This window comes from Grampus griseus, assembly GCF_964374135.1.
Source record: "Grampus griseus genome assembly, chromosome: 1".
Taxonomy (NCBI): Eukaryota; Metazoa; Chordata; class Mammalia; order Artiodactyla; family Delphinidae; genus Grampus; species Grampus griseus.
This window is the reverse complement of record NC_139017.1, coordinates 53,097,487-53,120,107: the sequence shown is the minus strand read 5'-3', so window position 1 is coordinate 53,120,107 and position 22,621 is coordinate 53,097,487. Positions and strand designations below refer to the sequence as shown.

The window sequence follows — 22,621 nt, the reverse complement described above, 5'->3', positions numbered from 1 at the left end:
GTGGTACTATAAGCTGCACAATGCTTAAAGTACCGGAGGTTCAAAATATTCTTTGAAAGCAAGAGGAGATATTGAAAACATATTTGTAGTTACCAGGGGGTAAGGGGGGGGAGGATAAATTGGAAGATTAGGATTGACATATACACCCTGCTATATATAAAATAGATAACTAATAAGGACCTACTGTATAGCACAGGGAACTCTGCTCAACACTCTGTAATGGCCTATATGGGAAAAGAATCTAAAAAAGAGTAGATATATGTATAACTGATTCACTTTGCTGTACATCTGAAACTAACACAACATTGTAAATCAACTATACTCCAATAAAAATTTTAAAAAATAAATAAGAGCAAGATGTATCTATTCAAAGTGTCTTCTTTCCAACTAGTGGTTTCTTACATGTTTGAAATTCTTCCTCCAGTTTAGAATCACTTCCAGGTCATAGAAAATTCCATCTGTAAAGAACTGGAAGGAAAGATCTGATCAAGCCCCTGTGAGACAAGATGTCTGCCCCGAGAAACAGGCATGTAGAACAGAAGACAAGAAGGAGTTGCAGTTGCTGTTGAAAGTTTGAGCTGGCACCACCTGGTAGCCTGAGGTACCCTTGAGTGATGGGGAAAAGAGGAGGAAAGGTATGGAGGACTGGTGATCTCAGGATTGGACGTGTTAAAATTACACTGAAGGTGAGCTATGTGAGGGCCAGTAGTAGATTCATCTCACCAATTAGATGATTGGCTTTTTTTTGGCAAAAGCTTATGTCATATGCATCTTTAGTATCCTCCAAAGTGCTTGACATGGTGCAGAACACAATAAATACTTGTTAGCTGGATGACCAGTGGTAGGTAAAATGTTCTGATTTGAGCTCATCTGAACTCTGCGTACTATTTCATTGTTTGGAGAAAAGACCTCACTGGCTTCTGACCTCTGACTGCATTAATGCACACACACTAAAGGGGAGGAACTCCAACCGAGGAAATACAAAGAACGTCTCAAGGCATTTCAGTTATCACGTATCTGAATTGTGGTTGTTAGTAACACTACCTTCTGATGTTTTGTTAAATTACAAAGAGGCTGCTTTTGAACTTAAACTTAAAACAGAATCCTTCCTTTCTGGGAAAATTACAGGCAGTACCTGAATTACAGGCTCAAACTTTTCAAATCACAAACTCGAGGAAAAAATTGCCCACATTTCACACTGCACCCAACCACTCCCTCTTCTTTGTCAACTGATTCCAGGGAGCTCCCTGAGAAAAGGCTTGCAAGTTCGAGAGAAAACCTGGTTAAGGAAATACAGAAAAGATGAGGCTAAGAAAAGTAAGCGCCTGGGGTCAGTCCTCCAGGCGAGGCCTCTTTTATCTACTAAGCCAGCTGGCTCCCATCAGCCTCCTACGCCCCTATAGTAAGCGCAGTCTGGGTGAATGCCACCGATGCTCAGTTCTTCATCCATACAGCTAGTTCAAAACACCATCGCCCCCGACCTGGCCTGTTGCAATAACCTCCTAATTGCTTCTCCTTTCCCCTCTAATATCTATTTTCCATATAGCAGTCATATTGTTCTCTTAAATTCATCAATCAGATTACAAAACTCCCCAGCTTAAATCTCTCCACGGGCTTCCCACTGCCATCACACGTAGAATATAAGCCCAGCTCCTCACTGTGACCGACAAGGTCACTATCACCCGGCCCCTACTTATGTCTATGATCTCATCTGCCAAACTCCTATCATTTGCTATCTTCCAGTCACACTGACCTTCTTTCTGTTCCTTGGACCCATCAAGTTTGTACCTGTTGGGCTTCCCTGGTGGCGCAGTGGTTGAGAGTCCGCCTGCCGATGCAGGGGACGCGGGTTTGTGCCCCGGTCCGGGAAGATCCCACATGCCGCGGAGCGGCTGGGCCCGTGAGCCATGGCCGCTGAGCCTGCGCGTCCGGAGCCTGTGCTCTGCAAGCGGAGAGGCCACAACAGTGAGAGGCCCGCGTACAGCAAAAAAAAAAAAAAAAGTAAAAAAAAAAAAACAGCCCTGCCTGGGTTTCCCTGGTGGCGCAGTGGTTGAGAGTCCGCCTGCCAATGCAGGGGACGCGGGTTTGTGCCCCGGTCCGGGAAGATCCCACATGCAGCGGAGCGGCTGGGCCCGTGAGCCATGGCCGCTGGGCCTGCGCGTCCGGAGCCTGCGCGTCCGGAGCCTGCGCATCCGGAGCCTGTGCTCCGCAATGGGAGACGCCACAACGGTGAGAGGCCCGCGTACCGCAAAAAAAAAAAAAAAAAAGTTTGTACCTGTCATAGGGCCTTTGCACTTGCTGTTTACTCCCACTGCCTGAGAGGCTCTTTATTCTCATCTCCTCATGGTTAGCTCCTTCCTTTCATTATATCCTTGCTCGTATAATCCTGTTCATTTCCTTTATAGGACTTAGCATCATGTGTAATTGAATCATTTATCTAGTTGTTCGTTTATGTACAGGTTTATCACCTTTCTTTCCCAGGAGAATGTAAGGTTTATGAGAAGAAACAATTTGTCTTTTTCACTGCTTCATCCCCAAAACCTAGAATAGTGACTGGTACACAGCAGGTACTCAAAACATAGTGTCAAACATGAGGAAATGAGTGAGAGGAACAGAAAAGACAATGGAATGGGAGTCTGTTCCACAATCATGACAGACTTAAACTTAGGCCTCCAACTTTGTTTCATCAGCAAATCTCAGAAGATGGGGCCTTGGGCTGCCCGGGGTTTATTGAGTGTTGGTCCAGATGATGAAAATTCAGTATATCATTTCCCATTAAACTACTGTCTGTGTGTTTATCACTGGGAACTAAGAAAGAAGAGAGGTGAGCAGGAAGGATGATTGAGGCACCAAAACCTCAGTCGCATTCTTAAAGAAACCGGGCAAAGAGACCACACCATAAATGACATGAGAGCACCAGGAGAGAAGGGCTGAATTCATACGTTGGTGGTCAGAGGGTAAGTGCTAAAGAAGGCTGCTAGAGATAAAATTCATCCAGTTCTAAACTTTTCCCAGCACTGGTCTATACCAGTAAAGAGGGAAAGACAGCCCTTTCCTCCTCACTATTGAGCCCCTGAGACAATTCCTTCCAGGACACAGCCCTCTGGATGCCTCCATCATCACTACTGTTCATCTATATCATACTTTTACTCGTCTGTTGGAGGCTTCCTGGGACCCTAATCACCACTTATAACATTGCATCTGGAAAAATGAATTTCCAATTCCAAACAACCAAATCAGACTGACTCTTTCAAATAAAACCCTATTCTTTGCTATAAAAAAAAATCATTTCCATAGCAGGAAAGAATATAACCAGAAATTTTGGACCTGTCATTTTGTTTCAATATTTTAATCCGGTATTTAATCCAGTATTAGACCTGACACAATTGAAAAGATGTGTACCACTCGTGAGATAAGGTAAAGAAGATCCATATATACCTGATTTAATCTTCAATGGACTTGTAAAAACTATACCGATATGCTTTCTATTTGAGAGGATTATAGCTCAGAGGGGCTGGGTGGCATGTTCAAGGTCAGAGCCATGATCAAAATCAAGTCCTTATCTTGAGGAAAGCTCTCTGGCTCTCCTAATCTCTTCTCTGGTACTATCTTCAGCTCACCCTTTCAGTCAAGTTCACTGAGCCCTGTAATTAACCTCAACTTTGCTGCTTGACTGTCATTGAAGTATCCAGTGACACGAGGGGTTTTCTTTGCAAAACTATAATTTTCTAAAGGACTATTTGCATTTTTTAACTTGTAAGCCCAGTGAACAGTCCAGTACCCCAGTTACAGGAGTCCTGTGTTCCACGGACTAAACGTCACAGAAAAGCCATTCAACTCAATCATCTTCTTCCACTTTTCTAGCCACTGGAGGATAAGTGATAGGATAACAGAATATGGGTTACCAGAGGTGTCAAGACAGGTTCTGGTTTTGTCAGGATTAACTTTGAGGCTTTAGGCAAGTTGCTCTGCCCCTTCTGAGTCTCAAAACCCTATTTGTAAAGTGGGCATGACAATATCTACCACTCAGCATTATTGTGAAAATTTAAACAGTATTAAGTAGTATAAATCACCCAGCACAGTACCTGGTCATGATGAGTGCTCAATAAATCCTAATTTCTTTCCCTTAGCTCCCTTCCTCCATTGAAAGATCCAAAGACATTAGATAAGTGGTAGCATCTCTGAGCCGCAGGGCCAAACACAGAGAAATATAGAGACTAATCCAAATTCCCTTTGCTAACTCAAGAACCTTCTTTGTTATATCATTGATACATTTAACATTCTTTTGGGTTAATAGGAATAGAAACACATTTTACAGTTACATCATAGAAGTTAATATCACATAGAGGATTATCTTTCTATGGAAGCATTATGCTTGCTACTTAGAAAACTGTATTTAAACCAGGAAGCCCAGCTGTCTTTGGTAACTGTTCAGCCCAAAGAAAAACTCATTGAGAAGGTGAGTCAGCAGGGCTAACTTTCAGGACAATCACAACCAAGGCCAGCATCTGCAAGACCTGAAATATGGGATGTTATGACACTGGGTGAATTACTTCTTACGTACTTAATTATGCAACAAGATTTGCAGGAGCACAACCACATAGTTCCCCTGAGTATACTGCCAATATGCTCCACAAATGATTAAATATAAAATAAACAACAGCTAACTGTAAATTATGAAGTTGTAATTCCACTAAGGGGGTGCCAGTGATGTCATAAACCACTAGAGCAAAGTTTAGGTCACCAAAGGATCCCAGATGAGCTTAGAGGCCTGTAACTCAGCAGTGGTCTCTGCTGCAGATATGACTCCAGGAAAGCCTTTCCCCTTGTTTTTTGCCCCTTCTCATCTCTGCAAAGGTCCTCCTTTCTTGTTCTCTTCCTCTGAGCTTTCTAAAATCACACTAACCCTGACTTTCTAAATGCAGTTCCTTTTTAACTGAATGGTCTGTCATTTAAGAGGCTATCCACATCTCCTCCACACTCTTTGAACGGCAAGCTATGAATTAGATATACTTCAGTAGAAAAAAGCTAAGCCTGATATTTAGCAGAAAAATCCATTTAGGGCAAAAGCCCTGGAACACACCTTAAAAGGAGATATTTGAGATGTAACTTTAGTATGTGCCAAGCTAATGTATGTGCCCACTAATGGAATAAATTTGTCTCTAAACATGGCAAACTTGGAAAAGTTATGTTGAAATTTCAAAATACAACCTTCCCACAGTCAATGTCTGAAAAAAGGGTAAATTAAAACTTGGCTTTCTCAGACCATGTAGAAGATAAGTACACAAAATTGCATAAATATTAGAAAAACTGTACTTTATCAACCATCAGAAAGGAAGGACTTTGTAAAAAAAAAAAAGATACAAAATACTGAACTATAACTTTCTAAATGTGGCATGCTTTCATCTGAAAACTTACTTAAAACTAAAGTGAAATTGCAAATATTAGTATCTGTGTGATAGATTGCCCCTTCTTTAACATTTTTCTTCTAGAAGAAGAGCTGAGATAACAATCACTGAAAATTTATCATAGGAATTTTACAACTCCGAATAATTGCCTCACACTGTTTTTCTTTGTTTTATGTGAAGCGTTTAAAACAGTGCCAGGCACCTAGTGAGTGCTTTATGTGTGCTCTTTTTATCTCCCACTTTGTTCATGCATTCATTTATTTAATAAATGCTTTTTATTAAGCCATCTACAACATGAAAAGCACCATGATAAGCACTCTGAAGTTAGAAAATACCTGCCTCTCTGCCCTTGTCTTCAAAACTTTATACACCTGGTTGAAAAGATAAGATTGACAATTAGGGAGAGTTAAATAACAATGGAACACATAAAACACAGTGGATGTCACAAAGAAACATCATTCAACACCAATTACTATGAGAGAAAGTGGTGTACGTCAGTGTTTTCAAACTTTGCGGTATATAAAAATCATCCAGGATATTTAGAATGCACATGATTGGTAGATTCTGATTCACTGGGTGTGGGTGGGGCCTTGGAATCTGCATTTTAAGGTTCTTCTTTCTGATGCATGCGGGTGAGTTAGGGATCACACTTTAAGATACACAGGATTAGATTGCAAGTGCATTAGAGAAAGAATCCGATTACCTGTTATTTCTCTTTATCCTTTTTCTCTAAATCATTAGAAATGAACTGCACATGGGAGAGACATATATAGGAGAAAGAAAGGAAGAATATAAGGACCAAAGCATAATTTTCCTGGATGAGGAAGGACTCCATGCTCCCTAAAGGAAAGCAGTAACCCAGTTATCTACACCCCCAATTAGAGACTACATAACACTGTAAAGCACACAAAGCATTTTTAACAAACACACAAACACTTTTCCATATGTCGGAACTGATATTCCCAACAAAGCTGTGCTCCTAATCTCTGACTAATACCCACTGAGCGTGTTTAAGAGATGATCTGCCTCTCATCTATCATGTGCAGAAGGTACATGGTACCCTGCTTCTCTAGACGGCTAGCACACGTCTTGCAATAAACCGTCTTCAAAGTGCCTCACCCACAGTGACCCATTTTCTCCACATGCACCACAAGCATTAGCCATGCTGTTCTATTACAGAAAAATGCCAGGAAGATTTCATCGTTAATTGCTTGGCAAAAAATAAATAGAGTCCTGGATGCTTCATGATGTAGAAATGCAGTCTGTATGTCTTCCAGGTTCATCAGATTTCAAAGCCATACATATGAAAGCAGGTCACATATCAAACTGAGAACACAGAATGTTTATCTTACTCAACTGGTTAGGAAATCTAAGTTGGCAAAAGAATGGCAACTTTATATATAATCACATTTAACTTAGTATTATTCATGTACAAAAAAATTAAGTAAACCCCACAGAAATCTCAGAGGAGTGGTATGACAGTGCTATGTTAGAGATATTATACTACAGAGAAAATTTAACGTGATTGGTCTCCTGGAAACTTACTGGCTGTGTCAGGTCTGGGATGAGAAGTCTTGACAGCTGGTAGCCTAAGCATATGTCATATATTCTCCATTCAATTCAGTGTCTAACTTGGGGATGGGTGTTTGTCTGCTTCAGTCACGATAAAGTCTTCAGTGATGGATGAAGCACGTGGAAATATGAAAGGTTGGTCCCATCTCAAAGTTTAAAAAGATGTGCAATACTGTTTCATGCTAAAGAAGGGGAGGGTGGCCTGAAAGAGGTGACCGTAGTCAGGAACATCTAAGCCAGACTCCTGGCTCTGCCAGGAACTTATGGTGTGGTCTTAGGAGTGTCACTAAAAATCCTAAGGCATCAGCTCTGAACTGTTGATCAAAAACGGATGTCTCCCTAGTCACTCGGTAAGTGACATGCTGTAAGACTGTGACTTTGGAGGATGGGAATATTCCTAATTTCAGTGACATTAAATGACCTCCAGCATGGATTGGGAAACCGTATTGAATACATAACTGAACCTGAACTTGTCGGAGAGGTCGTAGAATTAGAGAACAGGGAAAGGGCAAGCATTCAGGGTCTTTGTTTACATCATCTCATCATTCCAAACAATAAACCTGTGTGATAGATATTAATGTGTCAGGTTTTTAGATGAGAAAATCAAGACCCAGAGACGTGTCTAAAGTCAACCAGTAAGTAAATTGCAGACCCATCATTTAACATGGATTTGTCTAAAAACAAAGTAAAATGCTTTGAACCTCCTAGTGCCCCTAAATCTAAATTAAGTATTCTTGCTTTTGAGAATTGGATATAAATGTATTGAAATACATTCTTGTTTTTTATCTTTATTTGATAACTTAATTTAGAAAAGCCTTCATTTGATTCCTTATGGTATACTAATGTACATAAATTTAGCACTTTATTTCTCAAATATTTTCACAAATGCAATGTCTTTTTGGCCTGCTACATTCCCATGAGGAAGATGGGCAGTTTATAATGAAGTTATATGCCCAGTTTATAACGAAGAATAAGAACCAGAGGAATTAAAAGAGATTTGTGCAGCACGGCAGTGTGTCATGAAGTGGCATGCTGGGGTCCCTCTTCCTAACTCAGCGTTGTTTCTCTAGATAATAATGTATCTAAAAGAATCTGATTGACATCAAAGGTGGTGGGATACAATGAAAAAAATTAAAATGGGATCAGGAGAGATTCCTGATCAAGATTCAAGTCACTCAACAGTAGCTCACTAAAATTCTCCAAGCCACAGTTTTCTTATCTGTAAAACAAAAATAATTATGCTACCCCTACCTACTTCTTAGAACTGCCTTTATAAAACATAATAGCACTGGCACATGTTCTTAGAGTTTGTGAAGCAGTTTCATATTTTATCTCACTTTATCATTCCTATTATTAATGTTATTAATCCTTTAAGACAAGTAAGGCATCAATTTATACAAGTAATAAGGGAAAAGAATTAAGCAAACCAGCAGCCTGAGTATATTAATTCAGTTTAAACAATTGTACTTTTAAGGCTTTACCCAAGCACAGCTGGAATTTCCTGGCTGTGCAAGGTAGCCCTGAATCTTCAAACACACACACACACAAAAGAAAAATCCAAAACAGTGCAGACAACAGATATTCTCATCACCCTGAGAAAGGAGAATGTTAGGGTAAAGGAAAAAAAGATATAAATTTAAATAACACTTCATACATTCTGAGTAAAAAATGATCACGCACGGAAAAATCTCTTCTTCCCTGAGGGAAGCTAGAACAGATGCGTAACAGTCAAACGTGCAGTGATATTATTTTCTTCTTCTCTTGTCAAAAGGGATTCAGCCTTTGAAATATATGTAGCGAAACTGCAGATTTCAGTTTCGTGATTAATGAACCAAATTACATTTTATTTCTTAAATGTGTTAAGGATTCATCCTGTGTTCTTCCCTCGAACTTGAGGATTAGAGCAGCTGAACAGCACATCTGGTTATAGGCAAAGAGCTCTCTGGGTGGTTCTCCTTCTTTTCTCCTTTAAAACTAGGCAATGTGGGAAACTGCAGAAACTTTTATTGGGGAAGAGTGATTTTTAATCCTCAAAAACGATGATTACTCTCCCTGTTCCCCCTTTTTCATGAGAAAGAGAAAGATTAATTATTAGCTATATCTAATTTATAATTTTAAAATTTTGTTCTGCATGATGTTATATCATTTGTTAATACTTTCCCTAAAGAAAATATTTGCATTCATCAGGCAAATGTTTCAACATCATTTTGCCTGGGAATGATTTTTACATAGACTTCATAATAACAATTTATATTTTCTCTGCAATTATCACTTGAAATAAGGGCTGGGGGACTGCAGACTTTCATATCTGGATAAATGCATTGTCTTTGATTTTTCTAAGTGCTTCTTCTTCTGCCAAAAAACACTACCGTGTCCTGGAATGTGTTGCTATCCAACCTGATCATCATTCTACAGGGTACAGAGAAATATATATCATTTTCCTCCTCTTTTTTCTACAAAAGCATGTATGAGTCTTAAAATATTTAATAAAAGAAAATTCAAGATCCAGGTATCTACAATAATAGAAAAATTTCAGTCCCTTAAGATATTTTCTTCCCAACTTGCTTTGTGGCACTTTTCTTACTAAATCATGTAAAAATGATTTTTTTTGAGCAGTAGCTCTCCAACTGTGGTCTTGGAATGTCCTTTAGGTATTATGCAGGCTTTTCCAATTTCAAAAGGAGACATGTGCTCATGTCTAGGGAAGGTTCCCAGCTAGAACAAGCAGAAAAGAAAAAGAAACTGTTTACTCTGAAGGTCTTTACTGCTGGAAATGTACCCACTGGAACTTGAGAACGCTGGGAAATAACTGTGATGTCACAGCTCTCATCATTCTTGGAGAACTTTTGTTTGTTGTTTGTGCATTTGTTTAACTTTTCTGACGAGAGCAAGTGGGTTCAACATGTGTGTGTTTTCTTAATTTGGGGGAAACACAGTCTGAAAAATTAAGAAAAATCAGCCATCAAGAATGTTGTACATGGGTTTGCCTGGTGGCACAGTGGTTAAGAATCTGCCTACCAATGCAGGGGACACAGGTACGAACCCTGGTCCGGGAAGATCCCAAATGCCGCAGAGCAACTAAGTCCGTGTGCCACAACTACTGAGTTTGCGCTCTAGAGCCCGCGAGCCACAACTACTGAGCCCATGCGTCACAACTACTGAAGCCCACGCTCCACAAGAGAAGCCACCTCAATGAGAAGCCTGCACACTGCAACGAAGAGTAGCCCCCGCTCGCCTCAACTAGAGAAAGCCCGTGCACAGCAAAGAAGACCCAACGCAGCCAAAAATAAAAATAAATAAATTTATATTAAAAAAGAATATTAATACAAACATTGTGTAAAAAATAAAAAAGAAATACATTAACATCTAACTGTTACCTGTGTCTACCTCAGGGTGGTGAAATTTAGTTGACTTTCCCATTTAAACTTTTTAATGCAAAATAATACATTCTCTAAAATAAGCATGTATTGCACTTTGGTATTACTCATATTTTAAAAATTACTTGCATTAGAGATTGCATAAACAGAAGAATCATACAATACCTCCCTAAAATTATCTATTTGATTTATTTGCTTACTACAACTGTGGAATAAACCCTGCCCAAAAAAGTCTCTAATCTTAAGAAAATTCTCAAGGTAAATTAACAATTTAAAATATTTAGAAAAGAATTAAGCAGTACTTGTAGAGGAACTGATTATTTCTACAGTAAGCATTGATAAAAGGGATTTGCTTGGTCTAAAAGAAGCAGACAAAGAAGATGTCACAAGGAGGTGATGGAAGCAGAACCTTGAAAGGTAGCATGGGTAGGTTTGTAAAAAAGAGGCATGGAGCAAGGACATTTCAGATCAGAATCAAAGAAGCAGAAAAGAGACTAGAGCACACGTACTAGCTTAACTGGCATACTAGGGAAAAGCAGGGGAATGGTTCGAATCAGCATTTGTGTGTGAATGAGCAGGTTGCTGGGGCAGAGATAAAAATACAGATTGTAGGGCTTCCCTGGTGGCGCAGTGGTTGAGAGTCCGCCTGCCAACGCAGGGGACACGGGTTCGTGCCCCGGTCCGGGAAGATCCCACATGCCGCAGAGCAGCTGGGCCTGTGAGCCATGGCCGCTGAGCCTGCGCGTCCGGAGCCTGTGCTCCGCAACGGGAGAGGCCACAACAGTGAGAGGCCCACGTACCGAAAAAAAAAAAAATATATATATATATATATAGATATAGTAAAGAGTGATTTTAAAAAAAGAACAGGACAAAAATTTGGTCTTCAGATAGAAAAGAATGAAAAGCAATTGTGAATTCTAAAGAAGAGGAGAGCCATGATTTTTTAAAAAATATATTTGTAAAAAATGCACTAGCATTCACTCATTCATGCAACCAATATTCTTTGAAGATCTATTATATCCACTCTGCCATCATGTACACATAGAGGAGGACAAGCATGGATGCAGACAGACCCATTTAGTTAGGAGGCTGGCTTAGCAGTGCAGGTGAGGTATTGTAAAGATTTAAAAAGGAGATGAATTCAAGGGATTTTAGAAGGTAAAATTGTTGGGATTTGGAGTTGGATTGGACAGAGGCATAAAGGAAGGAGTCAAGGATGAGTCTGAAGTTTCTGAGTGTTGCACCCACATGTTTTGATACAGGAAAATAGAAAAAGTTATGAGAGGATCAGACTGGGAAAAGGAGCTCATTAGTGCCATGTTTAGGTTGTTTTTGAGGTTGAAGCATTTTGTGCTGTTCAAATGGAAATGTCCAATAGGTAGATGCATATATAGATCTGCAGCTCCAAGGGGGGGAGCCTTGAAGCTATATCCTGGGAGTCATTAGTATATAGATGGTTACTAAAATGGTGAGCCTAGAGGAGATCTCCAAGGCAAAGGGTTTAGAGTGGGAAGAGGAGGGGAAGGGGCCTAGTACTTATGCTAGGTTAGAAAGGGGATCCACTAAACTTAGGGAGCTCATTCTATCACTTAATAAGCATTTACTGAGCACAGACAACAGTCTGGCACCTGTCCCAGTGGTATGTGACTGATGTAATCCAGACCAGTATTTAGGGAAGTAGCACTGGTAGAAAATGGAAAGAAAAGTCACAATGTACATAATCATTTAGTGTCACCTCCCAGTTTGGATTAATGGTGATGTATGTCAATGTCCAGGTATAAAGATTTAGATTCAATGCCTGTTCCCACTAGAACTTTCAACTTCATATATTTATGAGTTACTTGGAAAAGAAGCAGAATAGTAACCAGTTTCCCAAACCTCAATCCCCAAGAAGTCTCTAACTGGCTATTATAAAATGAATCATCAGAGAGGACAAATACATGAAAATACCTAGTACATTACATATTTTGTTCAAAAGCCCTCTCCTTTTCTGAGGATTCTAGAACAGCATTTAAGAGGCTTCTGTGGCCTCTAGCATCAGTTTTCTCCACAGCAGACAGATCTTGGACAGCCAGTTGGGGCACAGGGAATGAATGCAAAGAAGAAAAGGATGGTGGACAAGCTCAGGAGGCCGGGGCACTGACTCCCTATCACTCAACAGACCCAAGCCAATTCTACCGAGACCTTTGCAGACTACCATGAATTTGTGTGGATAAATACAACGGAAACTTGAGAAAACATGTTCTCTGTATATATCTGAAGTGCTGGCTAGGCCTTTCACTTTGCCCATAGTCAAGCTGATTGAACTTAGCATATCCTGGCTCAAAAATTGATTGAGTTGAGCCCCTTGGCCTTTAAGTTGTATATCTCAATCGTCTTTGAATAGATTTGGCCTCCGCATGTATATTCAGAGTACTGGAAGAGTACCCATCTGTTGTTATGCTTATTTATAACTACACCACCTTCCAGCACTGTGAGGTCCTTTAAAATATAATGACATACTGATGATGAGAAATTAAGTGAATGGGGTGAATGTTCTCTCAGACAAACGTTTGAGGGAAAGCAATTTCCCTTCCAGTTCTGGCCTCATGCTTCTGTTTCTAGTGAACGCCCAAGCTCAAGATTATCTTGGAAGGTGTGTATAAACTACCATCGAAGCTACGAAGACAAAATATTCATTCTGTCAGTTTGTTGTTCCCAGCATTGCCTTATCCTGTTGACCCTCCAATGTCAGGGTGAGAAACAGACCAAGAGAGAAGTAGAAGATCCCAAGTTGTACAAGGGTGTATCCTCATCTGTCCTGTAAGTCTCTTGAAACTCTTGCCCAAAAAGGGAGGACCAGTGGAGGCCAGGAGTCAGATTCAGGGGTTGGAAATGGTTGTGAGTGCCCAAGCTGCAGGCACATAAAAGACGGCGGGGGCAGCTACCGTTCTTCCTTTGAGGGGAAGAGGCTTACCCTAACCCTAGGGCCTAACTCTAAGGTGGCCAATGTTCTGCCCTATCCAAGGACTTCAGGTACTGAGGGTTTCTGTGGCAGTTTTGCAGCATCTCACTACTACCGCCAGCTCTCCGTCTCTCAGAACTGCCCCTCTTTCTTTAAATACTTGGAGTTCATCTACAGAAATGTCTCACCCACCTCCACAGGGACAAACATTCTCCTTCCCACTGGAACCGAGGCATCAGCCCTAGCACCCACCTATCCAGGGTCATCTAGTCCCACTCTTCTCCTGTCCCTTCCTGCTAACCCTGGAATACTGACCACCCTCGTTTCAAAATAGAGGAAGGCACAAAGCCTACCAGCTGTTACCATGTTTCCGTTAAAACTTATGTGTAGCATATATTTACGCAGGCCCCGCAGTGACTTCACGCTATTGATATTTCCCATCTTTTGCTACTTGTGTAGAGGGGTCTTCCAGCACATCTCTCTCTCCTGCGGGAGTCCAAGGGTTTTTGAAGGCCGGGGTTAAGTTCCAGCCCCGACCTGGGAGGAATGCGCCCCCTTTCGGCGAGAGAGAGCAAGGAGAGGCGCGTCTGGTAAGGCTCGCGAGTGCGTTCCACCTCGCCGAGCGCTGCGCCCCAGTGCCCCTGGAACTGGGAGGAAAAGGGCGGAGGTGGGGTGGCGGTTTTCGCATCTTCGTCCCGGCCGGCAGAGATGGAGAACATTAAAATCTAAGATACTGTGTCTTTATTTTACAAGTTAAAATTCTTCACTGAATTACTGAATTAATTCTCCCTCGCCCCACGTCTTCCGCCCCTCTTCCCCCAAATAGATGAGCGTCGAAGAGAGCCTGTGGTTCTGGCCGGGTGCGACCGCCATTCCTGCAAGAGAGTTTCGGTGAAGTCTCTCCTCATGCGGCAGTTAAGAGCATTTCCAATCGCTTGCAAATAACTCCTTGAAAGCAGACAAAATAGGAACCAGAGGACCTGTCCTTGTTCTTTCTCATAACTCGGGCCTTGGGGATTCAAATTAATACACATTTTTCAAATGCATTCCTCATTTGGAGCTGAGTCTGGGGAAATCAATAATGGCAAAAATGAGGACCAAAGTTCTTGGGAATTAGAGCTCCCTCATTACGTGGTGCAGCAAAGCGACTAGGCTATCCAGTGCCCGAGAACTGCATTCTGGTCCTAACTCAGACCTATATAAATTCCTGTATTTGAGAACTCCGGGAACAGCAGAATCCTTGATTCTAGTTGTACTCAGACTCTTCTGAGAAGTCACTTGTGTTTGTGATTGATTTGTTCTGACGTGTTTTCTTTATTTTCTTTCATAAAATTTCCCTAACCCTCCACCATTTGTGCCTTTGTTCCCCTCCCCTCCCCTAAAGTGGCTTGCCCCTGTAATCGGCTTCCCAGATATTTTTTTCACCAAGAAAAGTGCTTCCAGGACAAGTGAAATATAGTGATTTTTCTTTTTTGTCTTAAACCTAAAATTGATAGGCCATAATTCTCTGTACGACTACTTCCCTGAGGCTGCCTCACTAAATTAGACAAATGACAATGCCAAGAATCTACTAATATCCAGACCACGGTGGAGGTTCCTTACTCAAAAACGTACGTGTGTTTGGAAAACAAACCCACTGACCCTGAAACACCGATGACTGTCCCTCCTCAGACGTCTCAGCAATGTTTCTCCGCATTTACTGATTTAATAACAAACAGCATTTCGAGAAAAGGAGTTCGTGGCAGTTTGTTGATATTATTATTACTTTTTGAGGTGGTTGGTTTTTAACTGAGTGTTGTTAGCCTGCTCACCAAACTATTGGATTTTACAAGAATCCAAATTCTTGTGGATAAATAATAATGCTGTTGACATATGCATCTTCTTTGAATTGTCGAACAGGGAGTTAAAAGTGTACCAAAACTATGAGTGGCATTCGCCCCGCTTCAAATTAAAACCCAGAATTCGACAAAGAGCTTCCAATCGGATTACAATGGCGCGCAATCACAGGTAGTTCTGTAAATGTTTGGACACGAAGTGGCAACAGGGAGTTGGCCCCTTATCCACCCTCAGGGGGACAAAAGAAAAAAAGAAAAAAGGAAGCCTTATATCCTTTTCTACAAATACACTCCCCCGATTCCTAAAAATTGTACTTCTTATGGCTTTTGCTGACTCCATCTCTCCTAAAGGGTAAAAAATAAATATATATTCTCAGAGCCATTGAAAGTCCGCACCGCCAGGAGCGAGAGGAACGCGGGGTTCGCCGCGCACGCACAGGCGCGCACGGATTTGCAACTTCCTCGTACCCGCGTCCCTGGCGCCCCCGCGAAGGAGAGGGGTTCTCCAGGAGGTGGAGGTCTGATTTGACTGTCGGCCCTGCTGAAGGAGGGAGCAGGTAAACAGGATATGGGAGAGGAACTGTAAAAGAAACACACCTTTTAAAAGAAAATTCAAATGGGTCTAGGGATCCTCATCGTTGAAAATCTATAGATGTTATTTAAAACTGAAAAAGGTTCCCGGAGGTGTCTGCTGACCAGAGCGGCTTCAAAATTCGGATCTGAGCTGATCTGAGCCAGTGGAATAGGAAGATCTCCTTGGCTCTGAAATTGCTGGGGTTTTTTCGCAGGGGGCTGGAGGGGGGTGACATCTTGTTGGTTTGGAGATGATTTATTTACTCGTGTTGTAAAATCTAAAATGACGCCCCTGGGAAGACGAAGGAACTGCAGGGACCCGAGTGACCTACTGCTCCCCGTCTGACGCCCCTACGCTCTGACCTGAGCTTGCCCGGGGAAGGTTAAGGTCGCCGAGCAAAAATGCAGGTTTGCGCGACGCCCAAGGTGCGGGAAAGGCGCTCCGGAGTCTTGGGCAGGGTCTCCTCAGTGAAGTGAACGGTGGAGCCAGTGACTCACTGTCTTCTAGACCTGGGGGATCTGGAGCCCCAGGGAGTATTGGCAGCCGGGGCCTCGGACTTTAGAGGCTCCCCTCCCCGAAGCTTCAAACTCCAAGCGTCCTTCGCTCCAAAGCGGGAGGGAGTCACTAGGCGGTCAATTTCTCCGAAACGGTAAGAGGAGGCCATTAAGCCCCTTGCTTCTGCATGTAAGGTAAACAGGATTCTCAACCTCTTTTCTGGACTTGACATTCAACCTTGGGGACTCAGTGACCTCCCTTGATCCTGGATTTCACTGCCTCCTCTAAAGAGAAAAAAATTCCAGGCTACGCTTAAAACGGTATATTTCGTTCGCTCCCTCCCCTGAATTGAGATAACTGAGGCCCAAATTCAGAGTGGCGGCACCGGCTCCAGGGCCCCAGGGTGGTGCCGCATAGGAAAATTTCTTGGCGCTGTAGGTGTTGCAAATATTGAGACTCCAGTGGAATTGATGTTCCGATGTGAATTCCAAGCAGGGAGCGCCCTGGAGAACGGTCCCGCTCTCCTGGGCGTTTCTCTGGCCTAGAAGAGTCGGCAGAGATGGGCCCCCGGGAATGTGGCAGGCGCATTGGGCGGGTGATTCCTTAGCGCCGCGTTTACACCTCTCCCTTTGTGACAAATCGATTTCCCCGCGCCGCTGTTCTGCATTTGCATCCCGCCGTGGCCCGCGGTCCAGCTGCGCCCGGTGCACACTTAGAACAGCCTTGTGAATGTGTGCTAGTGTGCACGCGTGTCTAATTGACTTTCCGTCTACCTTTTTATGACTACATGTGTTTCCAACGAAAGGTCTTATTAGGACAATCTGGTTTCACTAATTTAGAGGTTGGGAACGTGGAAGGCAGGCACTTTTTTTTTTTTTTTAAGAGTTTGCAGAAGTTCAGATTAAGAAATGACAGCGGGATGCACCGTCCTCCTAGAAGTAGGTCTGCCTATTTTTATGACCTGTTTCTCTTTCCTCTCCCTGACTACCCCTGTTCTACCACCACCCCCTTCTCACTCCACACTCCCCCATTAGCCACTGGATTTCTAACCGTGTTAAAGAACCGTTTCTTTAAACACTTAAGATATTTGAACCGAGAAGTTTGAGAAATTTACTAGGCTGGGAGTATCAGTAAAAGGAGAAAGAAATCCTTCAACAGAGAGGAAAGTGAAGTGAATAAAAAAGGGGGGGACAGAATTGTGGTGTGGAGTGCAGGAGATCAGCGGGAAGCCTTCACTTTGGACAGTACGTGGCTCCTCTTTGCTAAGATGGGTCCAGTTTGTAATTCAGAAAAATTTGCAGTATTAATCATCTAACATTGCAAGTGTAAGTAGAGTCTGTTTTACTTATTTCAGCTGAACAGAAAATTTAGGAAGGACCTGTTTCTATATAGCTCTAACAGGAAAAGGTGTCTTTTAAATGTTCCTCATCTCTGCAAAGGAGATTATGATTTCTCACTCTGGAGCAGACTCCCAGCAGGCTGCTCAAAGCGCCTGACTCTCGGTGCCCTCCTCTGTGTCTTGCAGCTGGCAGCCTAGCTCTAACACCCTGCCTGGAGACTCCTCTCTTCTCTGATTCACAGTCTGACCCTCACTGTTCACAGTGGACTGGAGGCCCAGCAGGGCTCCACTGGTCCTGACTTCTAGGTAGCTCATGACAGGTTCCTTGGCATCTCCTGGTTGGGGCCCAAGACTAAGGACAAAGGTCCTCCTGGACACTTGCTATCACTCAACTTACCAAACCTTCTTATTCTCATCCCAGAGATGGGGAAGGAGGTTGAGGAAACATTGCTTCTAAAAGCAACTACTATTTGTTAGGATAGGCCCTGGTCATCTCCAGAAAGCAAGGCCTCTGGCGTGTGTGTGTGGGGGGGGGGGTTGGGTGTGTGTGTTTTCCCGGCTACTTTCTCAGCCCCAGGTGTCTGTCCATCAGCTCATTCCCATCACCTCGCTCTGCATTCTGCGACCTCCCTCTGGAACTGTTTGTCTACCATTCTTCCTCAAACACCCTCTCCCCCAGAATCTGTTTCCTTTCTGGGGTCACTCCCCACTAGGCCTCCTTACTACTAGAAACTCTGTGATGTGCTCAAGTATCAAGCAGGCAGGTTCCCACAGGTGTCATCCCTTTCCCTCAGGACAAACGGTCCCCAACTCTGCCTGCTGCCCTTTGCCTGTCCCCAACCATCCCGCGGTTGTCACGTGCTCAACGCAGCCTTAGCTGCGCCAGGCCTGGGTCTTGAAAGAGCCATCCCTGGGCTGCCTCCCCACCACTGTGGCCTCGCCTCAGCTTGGGGGTGCTTCCCAGCTGGCCTCATCAGCCCAGTCTTGCTCTGTACCCACTAGAAGGCCACCATGAACTCGAACTCTCCTCTCTTTGTGTCCACTTAAAGTCAAACGACAGGAAACGTCAGCATCTCTCCAGCCCTGGCCTGCGTGGGCCCTGGGCTTGCTGCGGCCACTGACCCTGGGCCTGCTTTACACAGCCCTCCGCTTGCTTTTGGGGCAAAGCAGCCCTGGCTGATCTCCCTTGCCGCACCCTGATTTTCTATACAGCAGTTTCTTCACAACGTTCTTTTCTGTTGTGGCTCCAGCCTTCAGTTCTCCGAATAGTGACAAACGTTGTGATTAATAATTAGCCATGGCAAAACAAAAAAAACGGCGGAATTTGCAGAATTAGTGAAGCTGGGTAATAGGCACATGGAAATTCGTAATACTATTCGCCCTACTCTTTGTATGTTTAAATATTCCCTAGTAAAGTGTTTTCAAATAATATTATTTTGCAGTGCATTTTCTTGAGCTACAAGTGCCTATGCCTTCGGTGGTTGAGTCATGCTGCCTGGCTGTGCTGGGCCTGAGCAGCTCCCCAGAAAGCTCCCCGGAAACCAGTAACCTCAACAAGGAGGCCTCTGCACCTAGGCATTATCCGGGACTTGGGGACACGGGGTCTTCACTCCTCAGAGTTGCCCAGTTTTTCCCTAGTGTCAGGCAAGGTCAGACTCCCCATCACCCTCTGCCTCTGCACGTCGTAGGGTGGATCGGCCCCAGTTTGCTTTTGGCTAAAAAACTATAAGGGAGCCCAGGCCTGGACCAAGGATGCAGGGCGAACAGCAGGCAGCCTGCGGTAGAGATGGGCTCTCCCTGCGGCCTGTTTCAGCTTGGCCCTCCCACCATTTTTCACAGGCCTTGCTTCCAGCTGTTTCTAAGTCCCGTTTGCTTTGCTATCTGTTTTCTGAGAATCTGACCTTGGCACTGTTTTTGGAAAAGCACAGAATTCCAGTGGACCCCCTGGTTCCACAGGCTCCAGGTTCCAAGACGAAACAGCAGTCAGCAAATAATGGCATGGAAAGGGATCAGCCTCATTTAAAACCTTCCAGCCAAGTTCTGACTCTAACAACCTTGTTTAGGAAATATCCAACCCCATGTCACCTGTGATGAGCCAGGTGACAGGTCTGTTATAGACTCCAGGACGTATGGATACACTTGGAGTCACGTTTTTTGAGATACAGCTAATAACGCGAGGTGAGATTTCCTTGGGGGCACGATACCAATCAGGTAGGTTGCGGAAGGGAGATTATACATGGACTTTTCTGGAAATTTTGGGGCCAGTAGGGAGAGCTCCTTCAATGCGACACAGTGCTCCGCGCTTCCCCAGCGCATCTCTCCCGTGCGGGCTCATGCGGGGCGGCAGCTCGGGTTTCACCCCTAAAGGACACTACCTTTGCTTCGCCTGAGTCTTCCCGTGTCATTCAGGCCTTTCATTCTACCGGGGGTCTCAAACCCTTATGCAAGTGTCCGCAACAGCCGGGGACAGAGAGTGGCTCCGGGGACAGAGAGCGGATCCGGCTTTCTAGCCGGGCGCTCCGGCGCCGCCTCTTCGGCACACCCGGCCTTCGGAGCCCGCGCGCGGTGCCCAGCCAGAGCAGCGCGGGTCTAGCTCGATTTACGCGGTGCCCTCTGCCACCTCTGTCCCGTCTGCCCTCCAACCCGCTTACGCCACCCGGAAGAAGCCCTCCGAACTCGACTCAGCATCTTTAACCCAATGCTTTCCCAAACAGGGCGGGCTCCCCGAATTTGCACCGCTCTGGGACCCTTTTCCAGCCCAGCCCGTCGCCCCGCAAGCGGGAAGATCTGGCAGCCGCACTCGTTCGGGACGGAGAGGCAGCGCAGTCGGCTTCGGCGAGAGTCTGCGGCGGGCAGAGTCCCTGACCCCAATCGCAGGGCCTCCCTCCAGCGTCCGCCCTGGCTCCGTCCTCCGCGGAGCCCTCCTTTTCTCATCCTTTTCCCTCTGTCTGTGACCGGCCATTCCTCCGGCCACTGCCACCAACCCCTCCTGGTTCCTGACTTTCTCCCCCTGGCCCCAGGCGGGCTCCAGCCGCCCAGCCCGGACCCCCGCCCTCGACCCGGGACACACACCCCCGCGGGCATGCGCCCCTCACTCACTGTCCTGTTGCGGGGTGTCGCTGCCGCTGGTGAGTCCCGGCGACTCCAGTAGGCTCCGGCCGGCCTCGCCCACGCTCTCGTCCGCCTGCGCCGCCACCATGTCCCCGGCTTCCTCCAGGTCTAGCAGGTGACTAACGGAGAAGTTCTTTTTCGCCTGCAGGCTGTCGAGGTTGCCCGGGCTGTCCAAGCGGCCGCCCAGCGCCGGTTGCCGCTCCAGAACGTGCCCGTAGCTGGAGGTCATGGTCTCCCCCTCCGATCCCACCCACCCCCCTCTTCCCGCTCGAATCAACACCAAACGCTGTGGGCGCGAGGGGGGAGAGGAGAAGAGTGGGGAAGAGAGGGGGGGAGTGGAGAGAGAGAGAGAGAGAGAGAGAGAGAGAAAGAGAGAGAGAGAGAAGGAGGGGAAGAACAAAAAAAAAGTGGAAGGAGGGCGGGGGACCCCCTTGTGTAGAGCAGAGCGTTCTGCACCAGCAGCCTTCGACAGCCTCGGTTGCCTTCCTGAGGCCAAGTCCGGCGGGGTCCAAAGAGATAATCCACACCAAAAAATAAAATTAAAAGTCACCCTATGTTCAAGTCAGGAGAAAAAAATCCCTTCCAGCTCTCCAAAAGCGTCCACGCGCACACACTAAAAATAATAATAAGGGGGAGAGAGGAAAGGGGAGGCCAGCAGGGCGGGGGAGTTAGGCAAACAGAAGAACAGAGAAGAAGGGGTGGGAGAGAAGAATCAAAGTGGGTTTTTTTTTTTTTAAGGTTAAAAAAGTTATTCCCAGGCAAGAGTTCAAGCACCAACAGAAGAAGGCTTGTTCCAGCTTTAAAACATCTTCAAGAAAACGTGTTCCCCCTCTCTGCACTCCTGTGGATTCTCAGGAGTGACTAAAGTTTCAGGAGGAGAGGGTGATGTCTTGCAGATGTATTGGAGAGCAGGATTCTCACTTTACTTTTCGTAAGGAAAAAAAAAAAAAAAGGGCTCCAAGAGTCCGAAGGAGGGTGGTAGTGGGTTTCCCCGTTCCCTTCTCCCTCTCCCCCTCTTCTTGCTGAGCTCCTTTTTCCTTCTCAGTTGGATCAAGAAGCTCTCTGGCACTTCAAAAGGCACAAACTGGCATGCAGAGGAGGCTTTGTAGGGAATACAAGAAAATTGGAGACCCCTGGGAGGGCAGATCTCGACTTAATAGGAGCCTGTAATTACGTGGCAAAGCCTTTGTGTGGTGCCTGACGTTTTACAGACCCCTTTTCTCCATCACAATCTCCTTCTTCCTCCTTTCCCTCGGACCAAAAAAACAGTCTGATTAAGAAAACCCCCTTTGCCAACTTCTGAGCAAGAGAGAAGGAGAGAGGGAGGGAGCGAGAGAGGGAGAGAGGGAGGAGGGGGAGAAAAAGGGAGGGAAAAGAAAGCGCGAGAGCCCCTTCAGATTTTTTAAGTAAAGGTCTAATTATCATTCCCCTGCAATAGTATCACGGGGAGAAAAGACAAACTGAAACCCATAGTCACTTCAAACGGGCTGATTATTTTGCTTCGGCATTAACTCCTCCAGATTTGTTTAAGATCCTGTTGGAAAATCTCATTTGCATGTTTTGATAACAGCTGCGGGGAAACTTGTTGGAAAAAATCCACAACTATCTCAATCAAATTTTCTTCTCCCTCTGCCTTTTTTTTTTTTTTTTTTTTTTACGTTTCCTGCTGTTCTAACAATTTTTGGGTGGTGGGGCTGGAAGAGCGTCTGAGAACAAGGGAGACAGCAAGCATATTAATGCTGCATTTGGCCCTGTAGAGGCAGCCTATTAAATAATGTAATAAAATGACAGGAGTGATCATAATGGAAGGCTCTCCCACGCTTCCTCCGTGGACTGAAGGCAGGTTGGGGGAGATCTAGAAGGCACTGAATCGATTCGAGTCTTTCCGCGCCGCTAGGAATCCCGGGGCCAGGCAGTAGGAAATTTACATATTTATTTAGCTGGAAGAAAGGACTCTAGGAGTTTG

The 22,621-nt window shown here is 44.7% G+C and overlaps 1 protein-coding gene across 2 annotated transcripts in view; it reads right to left on the bottom strand.

Moving 5' to 3' along the window:
• Positions 1-21,904, bottom strand: part of PRRX1 (paired related homeobox 1) — a 74,339-nt gene extending 52,435 nt beyond the window's left edge. For both annotated transcript variants that reach the window (XM_082649429.1, XM_082649430.1), the window contains exon 1: positions 20,644-21,904. In XM_082649429.1, the coding sequence (XP_082505555.1) occupies positions 20,644-20,884 (241 nt within the window). In that variant the 5' untranslated portion in view covers positions 20,885-21,904. The remainder of the gene's footprint in view (positions 1-20,643) is intronic.
• Positions 21,905-22,621: the final 717 nt, after the last annotated feature.